Source organism: Ylistrum balloti, unplaced genomic scaffold, assembly GCF_031769215.1.
Source record: "Ylistrum balloti isolate Yb309-2 unplaced genomic scaffold, AGI_CSIRO_Ybal_v1 Utg371184, whole genome shotgun sequence".
In the NCBI taxonomy this organism is placed as follows: Eukaryota; Metazoa; Mollusca; class Bivalvia; order Pectinida; family Pectinidae; genus Ylistrum; species Ylistrum balloti.
The window spans coordinates 315,703-334,499 of NW_026782645.1; the positions used below are offsets into that span (position 1 = coordinate 315,703).

An 18,797-nucleotide genomic window follows, 5' to 3' on the forward strand; every position below is an offset into this window, starting at 1 on the left:
TTAGGTATAATTAATGATAAATAACAATTAATTACACTTCCAGGCTAGATAACCACATAAGTTTGTGAAAATAACCTGACATGTTCTTCCTTTTGTAATTGTAAAGCAACAGCTGATCTATTGTCTCCAATGCACAATGTTATTACCACTTTTCCTGTGTTAGGACCTGTTCTCAATTATATACATTATTATAACTTAAAACAGAAGGCCTATTGTACATACTGAAATATCTGACAGTCAGGGGGATGAATTCTGTTATATGTATACACAGCAGACTTTGTAACATTTTTATATTGTACCTCATAGGTATAAGAGACGTATCATTTTCTCAAAATATGTAAACATTGTGTATTTCATTGATCTAATTACACTGCGTAGGCATATACAAAGGGACACTGATATTTACTGTGATGTTTATGTTGTTGTCTGAAAACATCTAATTAAACTGCGTAGGTATATACAAAGGGACACTGATATTTACTGTGATGTTTATGTTGTTGTCTGAAAACATCTAATTAAACTGCGTAGGTATATACAAAGGTACACTGATATTTACTGTGATGTTTATGTTGTTGTCTGAAAACATCTAATTAAACTGTGTAGGTATATACAAAGGTACACTGATATTTACTGTGATGTTTATGTTGTTGTCTGAAAACATCTAATTAAACTGCGTAGGTATATACAAAGGGACACTGATATTTACTGTGATGTTTATGTTGTTGTCTGAAAACATCTAATTAAACTGCGTAGGTATATACAAAGGGACACTGATATTTACTGTGATGTTTATGTTGTTGTCTGAAAACATCTAATTAAACTGCGTAGGTATATACAAAGGGACACTGATATTTACTGTGATGTTTATGTTGTTGTCTGAAAACATCTAATTAAACTGCGTAGGTATATACAAAGGTACACTGATATTTACTGTGATGTTTATGTTGTTGTCTGAAAACATCTAATTAAACTGTGTAGGTATATACAAAGGTACACTGATATTTACTGTGATGTTTATGTTGTTGTCTGAAAACATCTAATTAAACTGTGTAGGTATATACAAAGGTACACTGATATTTACTGTGATGTTTATGTTGTTGTCTGAAAACACAAAAAAGAGAAAATGATACAAATAAAACTTGATTTGAAATGTTATTTACACCAATGAAATGCTGTTTTTAAAGCTGATATATAAACTCTCTAGTCTTTACATTACTAAACCTAACCATGGTATAGTTTGAAGATTTTGCTTGCGAGTGTGATACACAAAACTTACTTGTATTGCTAAAAATTTAGGGAAATTCAACTCTGAACTTAATAAATTTTTTTTAATATCAACATGAAACTTGGTACATAGGTGTTATCGTCGTATTTATAAAATATTTTCTGATGTTGCTAACTTTATTGAGTATTTTCAAAGTTACAGCCTAAGCCATCCATGTTGTTTGTATAAAGCATGCATGCTGTTGATCTTTCTAGAGTAAAATAGTCATACCTTAGTCTTTTTTTCATATATGAAACTGAAACTTCATACATTATAATCATATCAACAACATATCTTTAAATGTTACCAGCTTTATTAGATATTCAAGAAACAAATCAGCTACTTGCAAGGATGACACACAAGTATATGTGTACCGCTGATGATTGTAGGAAGTTCAACTCTCCCTAACTCAACCATTTTTTTTCAAACATTAAAGTGAGATGTGGTGCATACGTGTATTAGAGTCACATGGAGATTTGACATATGTTTTGAGGTTGCTAACTTTAAGTAGTATTTTTTAAAGATATTTTCTGCAGATACTTTCTGATTCATGGTTGTCATCACTTCTTGATGTCGTTTTGATAGATCTGTCAAAAAGTATTGGCCATGATCTTGCATTTTGGCTATATAACTGGGTATTTTTTTCAGGTAGTCCGCCAAGCTTTATCAACTACCTATTTGTATACATAAAGCCTTTCACATTAAGACATGATAGTCCTCCCAATCATTCTGCACTGAGTGGGTTTTCGTCCTTAACAACCTAGAACAACATAAACCATCTTTTCTTTATCTATTCCAAAATGGATATTTTTGGTTGTGTTTGGTCAAACACCAGAATAATTCCAAAGAGTTTTACGGAGTATGGATCTGAGTCTTATTGATCATGGAGCTGAGTCAGAACCAGATTTCAACTTTTTTATCACAAACATTGATATACATTATTTATTTGCTGAATTTTACAAAATGCACACATTCATTGGTCGGACACCAGAGCGTGGAGAAACTAGATTGTACATTTGTATGATATGAGTAAGTCATAATTAACATTGACCGGAGGGGTATCGCAATGTCAATAATTACACGTCTGAGGTACCCGTGGGGTAGTGTTTGTTTTACATGTGTACACAGTGGGGTACCAAAGGGGTAATGCAGTTTCGGCAAATCCCTGGCGTGAACCTTACATAACCGGAACATATTGACCCACCATGTAGGTTGTATACATAAGTTACAAAAGAAACACAAATTCGTGCAATCTGTTGAAACTGGAAGAGCGTTCTTTCACAATTCACTGCCAAACTTGCTGTAGTATTCGCTTCCGTATTGGGGTCGGCCATGTTTTCTCACACCTGAGTCGACTGACAAATTTTAGTGTTTTCTGGCTTGAACGTCAGAGGGACGATCAACTGGTTTAACGCAAAATGCTTATATATCTGCCAGCTCTCGATGACACGACACATTCGCTCTCAACTTGTAACATTTGATATTTTAACAATATTTACCTCACCTGTAATTCCTCGTTAGGGCTTTCCAGGACGCGATGAGAGAGCACCTGGATCACGTGACACAAATAAACTAACCGAACTATTTTGTCACGCCCTTTTTCATTGGTCCGAAATCACAGGCATTCCCGTACCGCTGAACATCCAGCGGTTTAACAGAAATACCGTCGAACTTACTCATCAGTTCTCGTCAGTGGACATAAAACCTTTTAAAATAACACAACAGTCATATTTTGTAAAGGAAAACCCATTGCAACGCGTAATTAATTATTTAACGCAAGTCTCGTTATATCTATCTTCAAAATTCAACTGTGCGTGATTTACAAAATCAAATATTTTGTATTTTTTAAAAATGTTTTATTTACTAAATTACTTTTTTTGTTGTCGCGTGATTTTTATTTCAAAGCGAGATAAATGAGGAGAATTTGTGTCTCCTTTGAGTTCAAGACGATCTAGTTATATATAGTGAATATCAGTTACCGTTTCCCCATTAGTAAGGGGAGGTAACTCGTGAAGTATTGTGATATTACGATGGCTGAAAATGTATGATTATATTTTCTTGAATAAAAGCAATCTTTTCAAATCACTCCAACATCAAACAAATTGACTTTCACATATTGTTTTCATGTGTTTTTCTGTTTACCATAAAACAATTAACATCTTCATTTTTGAATACTTGATCACTATCATTAAACAAACTGATCAATCTGTCTTTACAGGTGGTTATTATTGCAATCATTTATTTCTTCGTTACTAAAGTACAATCAAAGTATGGTTTTATTTTTTTGGTAAATATGAAATAAAAACATATGGATTCTCTGATCTAAAAATTTAAGCAGAATGACACTTTGAAAGCTTAGATATTTTGAAAAAGAAATATTGGTAACTATGATAACTGATTACACAGTTTATAGCATATTAACATAGAAATATCTTTAAGGTTCAATTTCAATTTCATTGCAAACTAATCATTGTTAAAAAATATTTAAGTTTTCTTTCTGTCCTAGTGATGAATCAATTAGATATTTGGTGATTAAACCTTAATAAAATTTTTAATGACCTTATTTTGAATATTTTTTCTAAATGAAGATTTTCATTTCATCACATTTTTTTTCTTCTTTTTTTAAAAGATATTTTCAACATTTCTTATTTTATAGATTGAGAAGTTTTAAACTTACAAATATTCTAGTGTATTAAAATGCCTTTTTTTGTATTGGTAGAGTTTTAAATATGAGTTTGAAGAGATGGCAGCATTGTGTTTATATTAAACTGAAGGATTTTTATACTCCAATTTATTTACATTCATTTGTTGTGATACAATTTTATCTGATCTCATATTTTACATTTTTATGCCAAGTTTGTTTCTATTCAGTTTGGTTAAATATCACATCCTCAAACTGATGTTATCTTTATCACAATGATGTCAAATGTTGTTCCATCATATGTGTACCAGTAATTTTGTCAAATGTGAAGCTCCTTGATGAACCATTCAAAGTTGTGGGACGGAAAGTTGGAAGAGTTATCTACCGTTTGTTTAAAGATGTGCTGATGATGAATGACTCTTTGGTACATTTTTAAAAATTGTGTTTCAGTTACAAAATAAAAGTGCTTAATTATCAGTGAAATACTATTTGTTGTAATTCCTATTTAAAATTAGACCTACAACTTAAGGTGTCTACAAATGGTAAAAGATGTTCTCGAAGAGGTTGTGTTTGCCAGACTAAAACAGACAGGTGTGCTTAACTGTGTGTTAGAAAAATATTATATGGGATCTTATAACCCTAAATCCTTGTTAAATGTCAAGGTCGAATTTGGTTCTACTATATATCAGTTTAGCTACCGAATTTGAAATCATGATTGATTCTCACAGTGAGGAATGTCTCTTCAAATTTCATATTCTTCAAATTTTGACGAAAGCTTTCATTTATTTCGATTCTTAATTTAACTAGTGGTACCTGAAGTAATGGATTTACAATGAAAACTTACACATGATTAAATGCTTTGACATGAAATTCAAGGGAGATAACTGTTAACATGACTGCAAGTAGTAAATCCTGGACTGAAAACAAGGAATAAGTGAAATTTCACTTGTGGAATGAATGTTTGCTGTATATAAACCAGCAGTAGCTTTACTTGTGTGTAAAATAGACACACTGTACAACGACATACTGTGTAATTAACTACACTGTAAAGTGACACATTAAGACTATCTTGATACATTAAGACTTGCTGTATACAAATTATGAATAGCTGTATACATTGTGACTAGCTGGATACATCAGACTTGCTGTATACACATTTAGACTAGCTGGATACATCAGACTTGCTGTATACACATTGTGACTAGCTGGATACACTCCTTGTGACTAGATGGATACATCAGACTTTCTGTATACACATTTAGACTTGCTGGATACATCAGACTTGCTGTATACACATTTAGACTAGCTGGATACATCAGACTTGCTGTAGACTCCTTGTGACTAGCTGGATACATCAGACTTTCTGTATACACATTTAGACTAGCTGGATACATCAGACTTTCTGTAGACAGATTTAGACTAGCTGGATACATCAGACTTGCTGTAGACACATTAAGACTTGCTGGATACATCAGACTTGCTGTAAACACATTAAGACTAGCTGGATACATCAGACTTTCTGTATACACATTAGGACTAGCTGGATACATCAGACTTGCTGTATACACATTTAGACTAGCTGGATACATCAGACTTGCTGTAGACACATTTAGATTAGCTGGATACATCAGACTTGCTGTAGACACATTTAGATTAGCTGGATACATCAGACTTGCTGTAGACACATTAAGACTTGCTGGATACATCAGACTTTCTGTATACACATTTAGATTAGCTGGATACATCAGACTTGCTGTATACACATTTAGATTAGCTGGATACATCAGACTTGCTGTATACACATGATGACTAGCTGGATACATCAGACTTGCTGTAAACACATTTAGACTAGCTGGATACATCAGACTTGCTGTAGACTCCTTGTGACTAGCTGGATACATCAGACTTGCTGTATACACATTTAGATTAGCTGGATACATCAGACTTGCTGTATACACATTTAGATTAGCTGGATACATCAGACTTGCTATAGACACATTTAGATTAGCTGGATACATCAGACTTGCTGTATACACATTATGACTAGCTGGATACATCAGACTTGCTATAGACACATTTAGATTAGCTGGATACATCAGACTTGCTGTATACACATTAGGACTAGCTGACTAGCTGGATACATCAGACTTGCTGTAGACACATTTAGATTAGCTGGATACATCAGACTTGCTGTAGACACATTTAGATTAGCTGGATACATCAGACTTGCTGTATACACATTAAGACTAGCTGGATACATCAGACTTTCTGTATACACATTTAGACTAGCTGGATACATCAGACTTGCTGTAGACTCCTTGTGACTAGCTGGATACATCAGACTTGCTGTATACACATTTAGACTAGCTGGATACATCAGACTTGCTGTATACACATTTAGACTAGCTGGATACATCAGACTTGCTGTATACACATTATGACTAGCTGGATACATCAGACTTTCTGTATACACATTTAGACTAGCTGGATACATCAGACTTGCTGTATACACATTTAGACTAGCTGGATACATCAGACTTGCTGTATACACATTATGACTAGCTGGATACATCAGACTTGCTGTAGACACATTTAGATTAGCTGGATACATCAGACTTGCTGTATACACATTATGACTAGCTGGATACATCAGACTTGCTGTAGACACATTTAGATTAGCTGGATACATCAGACTTGCTGTAGACAGACTTGCTGTATACACATTATGACTAGCTGGATACATCAGACTTGCTGTATACACATTATGACAAGGTAGGCAACGTAGGGAATTAGCAATTTCCACCCTCTGTAAGTTCATTGTTTCGAGTTCTAGACTAATCATTTCTTCATTTTGGTTTACAGTATATAAATAGTTGTACATACAAGAGTCTTTAAAATGATATTGACGACTGCCTGCAAAAGATATCAGTGATATGGTAGAGTAACGACCGGTTTGTCCGTAATCTGTATAATGTGACAAAAACATGTCTCGGTCATGATATATACCCAAGGGTTTCCTCACAGGAGCGAGCGTTAAACAAGAGGTGAAATGTGTAGTATCATGGACGAGGGTAAGTGAGAAACAGTTGTTTAGAAAGAAAAAAAAACTTTGGATAAAGTCACCTCTTACGAATGTTAAAAAACAGGGCTATTAGTTCTGTTCTCACGCCCTACCTGTAGCTCACTCAAAAGGGGAGCGGCATCATGTCTGGAACTGAAGTATCTTTTTTATAGGAGATATAAAACCCTATATATATATATAGACCAGCTGACACTGAGAACAATGGATACAACAGACCTTCTACATAAACCACTTACCTTGATATTTTCCTTCAACTTAACAATGACAACATACGTTAAAGTTATCTTCCCTTTCTTTTTAACATCTACTTAAAATGTTAGTTTGATATTCAAGGTTTCATGAACATCATGCATACAAAATATTATAAGGACACAAAGATTTTAACTCAATGTGTCACAGGATACTAAAAATCTACTTCTCTAGAACCGAAATCTAGTCTTTAACGGTCACACGTGTCTTTAAGTAGATGTGACGAGTAAAGTGTGGACGACTTGAGTCGGACGAAAGCATCCCATACAATTCTGGGTAAGTAATGATAACTCTGGAAACCGGTCTCTCCGTACACTTTGATACGTTGTAGGTAGCCAATCAACACAGATATAACATCTTCTAAGTCGCCTACGTCATCATTAGGGTAGTCTAGCAAGGAAATATTTGGTGACGTCACCATCAATGCCACTTCCGCTTGGTTACCCGGCCACTGTTTTTTAAAAGTCGCTACTGTTCTAAGCCCCATGTGGGGTTTCTGGACAATGATTAACGTTTTAGGTATCTTATCATTTCGCTTCAACAGTTTGTAACTGTATTTAAAATTTTCGCCGGTATTTTGAGAATTTTCTTCAGTAAGTATTTTGTTTTCTGGTACTCCCAGGGAAACCGCCACATCACGAAATATCTCGGCTTCACTTTTACGCCATCCTGTGAACCAAAAAATGGAAATAATAATTATATTTTTTAAAAAAAAGAAGAATAAAACATACATACAGAAATTTGATGTGTTGGAGCGACATTCATGCTCCCGTCGGTAACCGTGGAGAAGACTAAATTTTTAACTTATATTATTGGCTTGAAATAAGACCAAAAGTCCTGCACCCAGAGAAAGGATCTGGAATCGCCGATAAAGAATCTGCCTGAAGATTGTCTTTATTGTTTTCACTGGAGTTAGGCAAGACTCTCGAATACTAGTCCTACCTATTTTGTGAAAACTTTTGAAGTTTGGAAAAAAATAATTGACCAAAACCAAATCAGAATATTACTATGCAACAATACACAGGGACTTGGCACGAATCCCGCGGTCCAAATACACAGGGACTTGGCACGAATCCCGCGGTCCAAATACACAGGGACTTGGCACGAATCCCGCGGTCCAAATACACAGGGACTTGGCACGAATCCCGCGGTCCATGTATGTTAAATCATTTCCAACAATACACAGGGACTTGGCACGAATCCCGCGGTCCATGTATGTTAAATCATTTCCAACAATACACAGGGACTTGGCACGAATCCCGCGGTCCATGTATGTTAAATCATTTCCAACAATACACAGGGACTTGGCACGAATCCCGCGGTCCAAATACACAGGGACTTGGCACGAATCCCGCGGTCCATGTATGTTAAATCATTTCCAACAGTACACAGGGACTTGGCACGAATCCCGCGGTCCATGTATGTTAAATCATTTCCAACAGTACACAGGGACTTGGCACGAATCCCGCGGTCCATGTATGTTAAATCATTTCCAACAGTACACAGGGACTTGGCACGAATCCCGCGGTCCATGTATGTTAAATCATTTCCAACAGTACACAGGGACTTGGCACGAATCCCGCGGTCCATGTATGTTAAATCATTTCCAACAGTACACAGGGACTTGGCACGAATCCCGCGGTCCATGTATGTTAAATCATTTCCAACAGTACACAGGGACTTGGCACGAATCCCGCGGTCCATGTATGTTAAATCATTTCCAACAATACACAGGGACTTGGCACGAATCCCGCGGTCCATGTATGTTAAATCATTTCCAACAGTACTGCTAAAATTGGAAATTAGGAGTGAACACCCAGAAAACTAAAACTTTCATTTTTTCTAAAAGAAAGAATAAAACTAGAAATAGTTTTTTACTTTACAATAACGAACTTGATATACAAAGCTCGTTCCCCTACCTAGGAGTTCTTTTTAATTACAATGGTAGTTTTGCCGCGGCAAAAAAACACTTGTCTGAGCAAGCTCGAAAAGCCCTGTTTGTAGTATACCGAAAAATAAGAAATATTGATTTACCGCTTGATTTGAAATTGAAATTATTTGATGCATTGGTATCCCCGATTTTATTATATTCAAGAGAAATATGGGGATATGAGAACTGTTATCTTATTGAAAAGATACATTTACAATTTTGTAAGAGAATTTTGGGGTTGAAGAAAAGTACAACCAATTTTATGGTCTACGGAGAAATCGGAAGATACCCTATTACTATAGATATTAAATTAAGAATGGTTAAATATTGGTACTCACTAATCCTGAATGAGAATAAATTATCAAGTTGCATGTATAAATTGATGTATTCACTCAACGAAACAGGCCAAATAGAATTCAAATGGAAAAACTGCATCAAAAATATTTTAAACAGTGTTGGATTAGGTCATGTATGGATGTTTCAGAAAACTTGTTTACCACATATCAGTTTTTTAAAATCTGAAGTTGCTCAGAGACTGAAGGACCAGTTTGTCCAATCTTGGTTTGACGAAATGGGAAAATCGTCCAGAGGACAAGTATATAGTATTTTCAAAAATGAATTTGGTATTGAAGACTATTTATTACGGTTGAATTAAAAAAGATGCAGAATTTATCTGTAAATTCAGAACAGCAAATGTTAAATTACCGGTAGAATTAAGTAGATAAAAATCTTGAAATCTTGAAATCTTGTATTGTGTCACTAATATATGTGGACCGTGGGTTGGGAATTCGTACCAAGTCCCTGTGCATACCATATCATATTTCTTCGGAAATGATATTATGACGGAATGAAGGACAAGAGTAGCACTATAGGGTCACAAAATGGCTGGGTGTAAAATAAACAAACTCCAAATTACACATACATATTGATGGAAGAGAACCAAAACTGAAAGTCACCACAATAATCTCAATCTATACAACTGTCATTATTTAAATGTTCTTAACATTTCATTTTACATATTGCTAGCATGTGTCGCGTTGGACGAGTAGTTAAGGCGTCGGATCGTCTTTACCCCTCCCCCACCCAACCCCCCAACGCCCTCCCCCACCTCAGATATTATATCTTTTATGAATATTGGCTCTGTCTCTCTGTCTGTCTCTGTCTGCCCCCTCTCTCTCTGTCTCTCTGTCTGTCTCTGTCTGGCCCCCCTCTCTCTCTGTCTCTCTCTCTGTCTCTCTCTGTCTCTCTCTCTCTCTCTCTCTCTCTGTCTCTGTCTGCCCCGTCTCTCTGTCTCTGTCTGCCCCACCCTCTCTCTGTCTGTCTCTGTCTGACCCCCTCCCCCCTCCCCCTCCTCTCTCTCTCTCTCTGTATTTCATGACATGGATGATACGGGACTTTCAATTCTAAACAAACATTCCCCATAAGTGAATTATAACTAAATGCTGTACCTTTTTGTACAGTTTGCAATAAATGAAATGTAAGTAGTTAATACTTTGTTCTATACTATATCATTTTAATCCATACCTCTTGTTAAATTTCCGGATTTGCCAGAAAACATCAGAAAGTCTCCGTATCCGTTTAACCAGAGACGAGACGCCTCCATAGCAACTCTTTTATCGTGACTTCCGAGGCCAAGTATCAGATCACTCTGGAAAGGTACACAGGTTAATATTAACGTTTATGTTTTAGTGGTGATGTTATTTTAGAGCGCAATTTTTGCTGAAAGTATGCGCTGAAATATGGCTCCGCTAATCGTCGGTATGTTTTGTTTATGTCAACCCGATGATAAATTCGCGCGTTCAATAATAATTGCTATATTTAAACCATACACAGAAGTAACAATTAGTGTTGTCATATTTTAGCGCAATACTTTCAGTGTGAAAATCGTTAAAGTGAATCGTAGGTCTGTAAGAGATACTGGGGCCTTTTGAAACAGAAAAGTACGACTAACGGAAATCACAAATAAAAACAAATTTTATGATTTAGTAAATCGTTGTCACTTTGTATGATGGAATGATTTTAAAAATTTTAATAATTTCTCATAAAAAAGTGGACACAACCCTGGTTCTATGAAGATACATTTATGGTTACTTGTATGAACATATGTACACAAATACATCGGCTCTCTATACTATATTCACGAGTATAAAAAAGCGAGAGTATTTTCAAGGCGAGACAGGGCAAAATTAAACGTCATTGTTTCCGAGTGTTTACGGAAATATTTACGGACATTACCGAAGATATTTGTTTACCTCTGTGGCGAAAAATGATCTTACCTTTTGTAATTTATCGTTTACTCGCAGAAATTTCCAAACTGTTAATGCATCGCGTATATGGTTTTCTGGAATCAGTCTGCATGTATCGTTTTCTCTGTCATAGGTGGCATTTGTACTTAACGGAGTGAGTACAGAGGATAGAAAGAATATCACGAGGTGAACCTTCCACTGGGTCAGGGCCATGTTGACAGATCGGACTAAATCCTGATAACACGGCCCGTACATAACTTAAAGTTCTGTTAGTCTTGATATCACAATAACAATTTTCTAGTTTTCAAATAGTTTACTTCAAAGTGTAGTTTTGTTGACATCACTGATAGTAGCTGTTTGTTCCGAAATGACTTGCTACAGGTTCATGAAAGTGTATATTGTCGCAATGTTATATCCAAGTTTTCATATAATCATGTGTGTAGAAACACTTTATTTACAAAATAGCGTGATTCGTTTTGTTTCTTACAGTACTGATAAATGTTGAGTTGATTTTCAATTTTGACGAATATGTAGATTTCCATTTGATACAGTATATATGATATGATTAGTGATGATTTTATATACCGTTAAAGCGACGATTATTGTGAAACATTTGTTTTATTTTTGTTAAAGCGTTAGAGATATATTGCAGCGTATTCGATTTGTTCCATTATATCTCGGACCATTTATATTTAAGTATGTGTGATTATACATACATCGTGTATTCGACAAACACAGAAAATGATGTATTCAAAATTCATAGCGCCAAGGCAAACTATTTGAAAAGGATTGCACAAGGAGAATGATACAAAGTGATCCGGAAGAATAAGCGTCTTCTGCTTCATTGACAAAACCCGCCTTATGAATCTTGGTCAATCCAAGAAAGTACTTTCACGTTCTCAAATGAGAACTAGAACTTGATTATAGATTTTACACAGTTAAATGTATATCTCTCATACAGAATACAAGCGCTGATGATTGCTACATACAGTCGAACCTCGTTATCTCGAACTCGACGGATCCTGGGGGAAAAAAACTTCGAAATAAGTGAGTTTTCGATTAAAGTGAGTCAGTCGAAAGGTTTGTGTAAAGTTAAGAAATGTTGTTTTCAGAAGAGTGGGGTTTGTTTAACGTTAATTTAAAACGTGCAGCGCACGTTCATCAGTGTCTTTCTGTAAGATTACTTTCGATTCCTTCTTGCTCTTCGTCTTCAGATTGTTTACGTGAGTACCTGTCCCAGAGTCGGTGTATGACGTCATCAACAACAGGCTTGCGGTTTAACTGCCAGAGATACAATAACACGTCTAACTTCAAATACTCGTGCACGAAACTACGGACAATTAAATTGCTTCTTAACTTCTCTGTATTGAAGTATTTGCTTAGTTGATAAGAGTTTATTTTCTCGATTGTTTTAAAACTTATACGTTGTAAAGTAATCACATGATAAAAGAATGAAAATATATTCAAAATGGACACACAAAATAGAGTTACCCAGATCAGCAGAAATAGTTTCTCGTTGATCATATTAGACGGTAGAGCACATTGAATTGTATATACTTGTTGGTTAGCCTGCTGACGAATGTTCAGATCGCAGAAAGCTGATCTAGGGAATCGCCTGTGGTCTTCCCACATTAAATCTGGCATGTTTGAAAAGTAATCAGAACCAAATTTTATAAAATCAATTCCAAGCAGGAATTCCACAAGATAAAATTGAGAAATAGAATTCACTACCATGAACACGTCTGTAATCACCAACCAGATTGTGTAGCGATACCCGGTCAGGAAAGGAAAGACTATCTCCGGAAAACACATGTCAGAATTCCGTAAGTCTATTAAACGAATAAAATAGTTTTCGATATTTTTGATAACTTCCTCTTTCATCTTTGGTTCAGTTTCATCATCTTTCTTTCCAAATACATATGTATCCATGATATCAAGGCAGCAGTTGTGATGAAATCCCTCTCTGTTGGCTCCTAGTCTCCATAGAAACCGGGGTATACAAAATAAAACAGCCTGAAGAATTAGAATATATGTTACCCAGGGATAATATTTCAGAAATTTTTCGTCGTCCTCATTTTCATCTCTACTATCAAAACTGGGTTGGCTTTGTAAGGATTCATCAAACGCCACAGAATAAAACCCTTGTACAAAGCATGCGTAGTTTGTGTAATGGACACGTGACTTTGAAAACTCTGCCGGACAGTAACAGAAGACGGACACTCCTTCATTGTCCTTAGCGAGGAAGACGTCGAGACCATACGAGAGGAAAGACGATATGAAAAGAACAGCAGCAACATATATGTTTAATCTTTGACAGAAACTGTCTCCTGAATCACTCAACTTCCGCAAACGACGGGTCAAGTTGAAGAATTTCTCGATCGGTAGACTGTAAGAAAACAAATTCCTGTATCTTAATACAAGTAACAGAGCACCAATATAAGTGAAAATAAAGTTTTACAGAAATAACAGTGAAAAAACTTAAAACAAACTCAAAGAAAGCGTGAATGTATTTTGATGTAAATAATAAAAATGTATTTATCTTGCTTTGTTATAAACAACAGGTGTGACCTTTACAATATGTGTAGTGACCTTGACAATATGTGTAGTGACCTTTTTAATAATTGAAGTGACCTTTACAATATGTGTAGTGACCTTTACAATAGTTGTAGTGACCTTTACAATAGTTGTAGTGACCTTTATAATAATTGTAGTGACCTTTACAATATGTGTAGTGACCGTTACAATATGTTTAGTGACCTTTACAATATGTGTAGTGACCTTTACAATAGTTATAGTGACCTTTACAATATGTGTAGTGACCTTTACAATAGTTGTTATGACATTTACAATATGTGTAGTGACCTTTGCATTAGGTGAAGTGACCTTTACAATATGTGTAGTGACTTTTACAATAGTTGTTGTGACCTTTACAATAGTTCTAGTGGCCTTTACAATAAGTGTGACCTATACAATAGTTATAGTGACCTTTACAATAGTTGTAGTGAACTTTACAATAGTTGAAATGACCTTTACAATATGTGTAGTGACCTTTACAATAGTTGTAGTGACCTTCACAATAGTTGTAGTGACCTTTATAATAATTGTAGTGACCGTTACAATATGTGTAGTGACCTTTACAATATGTGTAGTGACCTTTACAATAGTTATAGTGACCTTTACAATATGTGTAGTGACCTTTACAATAGTTGTTATGACATTTACAATATGTGTAGTGACCTTTGCATTAGGTGAAGTGACCTTTACAATATGTGTAGTGACCTTTACAATATGTGTAGTGACCTTTACAATATGTGTAGTGACTTTTACAATAGTTGTTGTGACCTTTACAATAGTTGTAGTGACCATTAAAATATGTGTAGTGACCTATACAATAGTTATAGCGACCTTTACAATAGTTGTAGTGATCTTTACAATATGTGTAGTGACCTTTACAATATGTGTATTGACCTTTACAATAGTTGTAGTGGCCTTTACAATATGTGTAGTGACCTTCACAATAGTTGTAGTGACCTTTAAAATAGTTGTAGTGACCTTTAGAATATGTGTAGTGACCTTTACAATATGTGTAGTGACCTTTACAATAGTTGTTGTGACCTTTACAATAGTTGTAGTGACCATTACAATAATTGTAGTGACCTATACAATAGTTATAGTGACCTTTACAATAGTTGTAGTTGTAGTGACCTTTTAAATAATTGTACTGACCTATACAATAATTATAGTGACCTTTACAATATGTGAAGTGACCTTTACAATAGTTGTAGCGACCTTTACAATAGTTGTAGTTGTAGTGACCTTTTAAATAATTGTACTGACCTATACAATAATTATAGTGACCTTTACAATATGTGAAGTGACCTTTACAATAGTTGTAGCGACCTTTACAATAGTTTTAGTGACCTTTACAGTAGTTGTTGTGACCTTTGCAATATGTGTAGTAACCTTTACAATAGTTGTTGTGACCTTTACAATATGTGTAGTGACCTTTTTAATAATTGTAATGACCTTTACAATAATTGTTGTGACCTTTACAATATGTGTAGTGACCTTTACAATAGTTGTAGTGGCCTTTACAATATGTGTAGTGACCTTCACAATAGTTGTAGTGACCTTTAAAATAGTTGTAGTGACCTTTAGAATATGTGTAGTGACCTTTACAATATGTGTAGTGACCTTTACAATAGTTGTTGTGACCTTTACAATAGTTGTAGTGACCATTACAATAATTGTAGTGACCTATACAATAGTTATAGTGACCTTTACAATAGTTGTAGTTGTAGTGACCTTTTTAATAATTGTAGTGACCTATACAATAGTTATAGTGACCTTTACAATATGTGAAGTGACCTTTACAATAGTTGTAGCGACCTTTAAAATAGTTGTAGTGACCTTTGGAATATGTGTAGTGACCTTTGCAATATGTGTAGTGACCTTTACAGTAGTTGTTGTGACCTTTACAATATGTGTAGTGACCTTTACAATAGTTATAGTGACCTTTACAATAGTTGTAGTGACCTTTACAATATGTGTAATGACCTTTACAATAATTGTTGTGACCTTTACAATATGTGTAGTGACCTTTACAATAGTTGTAGTGACCATTACAATAGTTGTAGTGACCTTTACAATAGTTGTAGTGGCCTTTACAATATGTGTAGTGACCTTCACAATAGTTGTAGTGACCTTTAAAATAGTTGTAGTGACCTTTAGAATATGTGTAGTGACCTTTACAATATGTGTAGTGACCTTTACAATAGTTGTTGTGACCTTTACAATAGTTGTAGTGACCTTTACAATAGTTGTAGTGACCTTTACAATAGTTGTAGTGACCATTACAATAGTTGTAGTGACCTTTACAATAGTTGTAGTGGCCTTTACAATATGTGTAGTGACCTTCACAATAGTTGTAGTGACCTTTAAAATAGTTGTAGTGACCTTTGCAATATGTGTAGTGACCTTTACAGTAGTTGTTGTGACCTTTACAATATGTGTAGTGACCTTTACAATAGTTGTAGTGACCTTTACAATAGTTGTAGTGACCTTTACAATATGTGTAGTGACCTTTACAATATGTGTAATGACCTTTACAATAGTTGTAGTGACCTTTACAATATGTGAAGTGACCTTTATAATAGTTGTAGTGTGAAAATGAGTAGCAACGTTTTCTCTACTACTCAAAAACACTCAGAAATCGGGGGTAGGGGAGAATGTGTTAGATAATTAATTTTAATATAAAAGAATTGATGTCAAAAACACAGAACTTTTTTCATTTTCTTAAAATTCGTTTAATGTCTCAATATAACAATTACATTGGTTAAGCTTACATATGATTTATTATAGAAAAATTGGAATTAGAATAGTTTGCGTATAACGACAATGTGGAACCCCAGCACAATGATAATTAATATCTAGAATAATCATACCGTTTACAAAGCACATGCAGAGTCCTTCATGTATCATTAAACATTTGTATTCGTTAATTGATAAAATAAAACATTACAGTAGTCATTTAATGCTAGTGACCGACTCACAAGTCAATAACCCAACCCCCCAACCCCCCCCCCCCCCTCCCCCCCAACCCCCCAAATCCGCCGAACGTTACACCGGAATGACTGCCAAAATAGCGAGATGCATAGGACCACAAGTATATCATTAGAAACTTAAAAAGTTTTATCATACTTACTCGGCCGAAAATATTTTCGTCATTTCCCACAGATGTCTCAAACGTCGTTTGCGGTTTTTTGTTGGTGTGCTTCAACGATATCAGAGTGAGTAAGTCAGTCAGCCAGGAAGTGTCACGAACGAAAACGTTTCGGCTAACTTTGATAACGGTGATAATTTTTGAGGGGATTTTTGGGCGGAAATAAGGTTATCTAGCCGGAGTGTACTCCAAATTGCACGATAATCTGATATGGTTGTAGGGAACTCACCGCTAACTTCTGTCACCTGGGCTGGAGATGTCCCCCATTTCAAGTGTGTTCATACGAAGAATATGATGCAATATTGATTGGATTCGGTGACAGAAAACATTTGACGCATTAGATGTACTGGAAAGGTCAGTTAAGATTTTTCGTGGTACATCTTAACTTATAGGCGAATTTCAAAGGCGGTTATTTATTTCCAGAACTCGAAATGTGTTTAAACTCATTAAATGAAATAAATGTTATACCAAATAAGGAATCAAATATCGAACTAATGACCAAATGCGACAAGAAGAAATAAGGAACACCTGAAAGCCGACACAACACTAGGGAATACCCCCTCCTCCAAACCCTCACTCCGGAAAAAAGGAAGACTCTATGCTATCCAGATGAGTTCACATATGTCTCTTAATACAGTATTTGGAATCGGGCAATGAGCAATGATATCGTCAATGAAAATATACGATGGTATTTTGGTTTCCAACAACGGACCAGCCACAGTGGAAATTTAGACAAGCTGTTGCCTTATCGATGTTGGACGCAAAGACGTTTGACCATGCAACGCCCGCAAAATGTCATCTTCTCCCTTCTAGAATTATGTCTTGAATCTTATGTCCCGCAATTTCGTTCCACTGTTCACGTTCTTCCCACTGTCCACGTTGTTCCACTGTCCACGTTGTTCCACTGTTCACACTGTTCCACTGTTCACGTTGATCCCACTGTTCACGTTCTTCCCACTGTTCACGTTGTTCCCACTGTTCACGTTGTTCCACTGTCCACGTTGTTCCACTGTTCAGGTTGTTCCATTGTTCACGTTGTTCCCACTGTCCACGTTGTTTCACTGTTCACGTTCTTCCCACTGTCCACGTTGTTCCAATGTCCACGTTGTTCCCACTGTTCTCTTTGTTCCACTGTCCACGTTGTTCCCACTGTCCACGTTGTTCCACTGTCCACATCGTTCCATTGTCCACATTGTTCCACTGTCCACGTTGTTCCCACTGTTCACGTTCTTCCCACTGTCCACGTTGTTCCACTGTTCACGTTGTTACCACTGTCCACGTTGTTCCACTGTTCACGTTCTTCCCACTGTCCACGTTGTTCCACTGTTCACGTTGTTTCCACTGTTCACGTTCTTCCCACTGTTCACGTTCTTCCCACTGTTCACGTTGTTCCCACTGTTCACGTTGTTCCACTGTCCACGTTGTTCCACTCTCCACGTTGTTCCACTGTTCAGGTTGTTCCATTGTTCACGTTGTTCCCACTGTCCACGTTGTTTCACTGTTCACGTTCTTCCCACTGTCCACGTTGTTCCAATGTCCACGTTGTTCCCACTGTTCTCTTTGTTCCACTGTCCACGTTGTTCCCACTGTCCACGTTGTTCCACTGTCCACATCGTTCCATTGTCCACATTGTTCCACTGTCCACGTTGTTCCCACTGTTCAC

At 35.9% G+C, this 18,797-nt stretch overlaps 1 protein-coding gene across 1 annotated transcript; it reads right to left on the bottom strand.

Moving 5' to 3' along the window:
• Positions 1-7,426: 7,426 nt before the first annotated feature.
• On the bottom strand, positions 7,427-11,625 carry LOC132561246 (uncharacterized protein SCO4629-like). Its single transcript, XM_060225975.1, has 4 exons — positions 11,443-11,625; positions 10,691-10,814; positions 10,263-10,265; positions 7,427-7,905 (listed from the first exon to the last, which is right to left on the bottom strand). The coding sequence occupies exons 1-4, from the start codon at positions 11,623-11,625 to the stop codon at positions 7,427-7,429; spliced, it is 789 nt and encodes a 262-aa protein (XP_060081958.1).
• Positions 11,626-18,797: the final 7,172 nt, after the last annotated feature.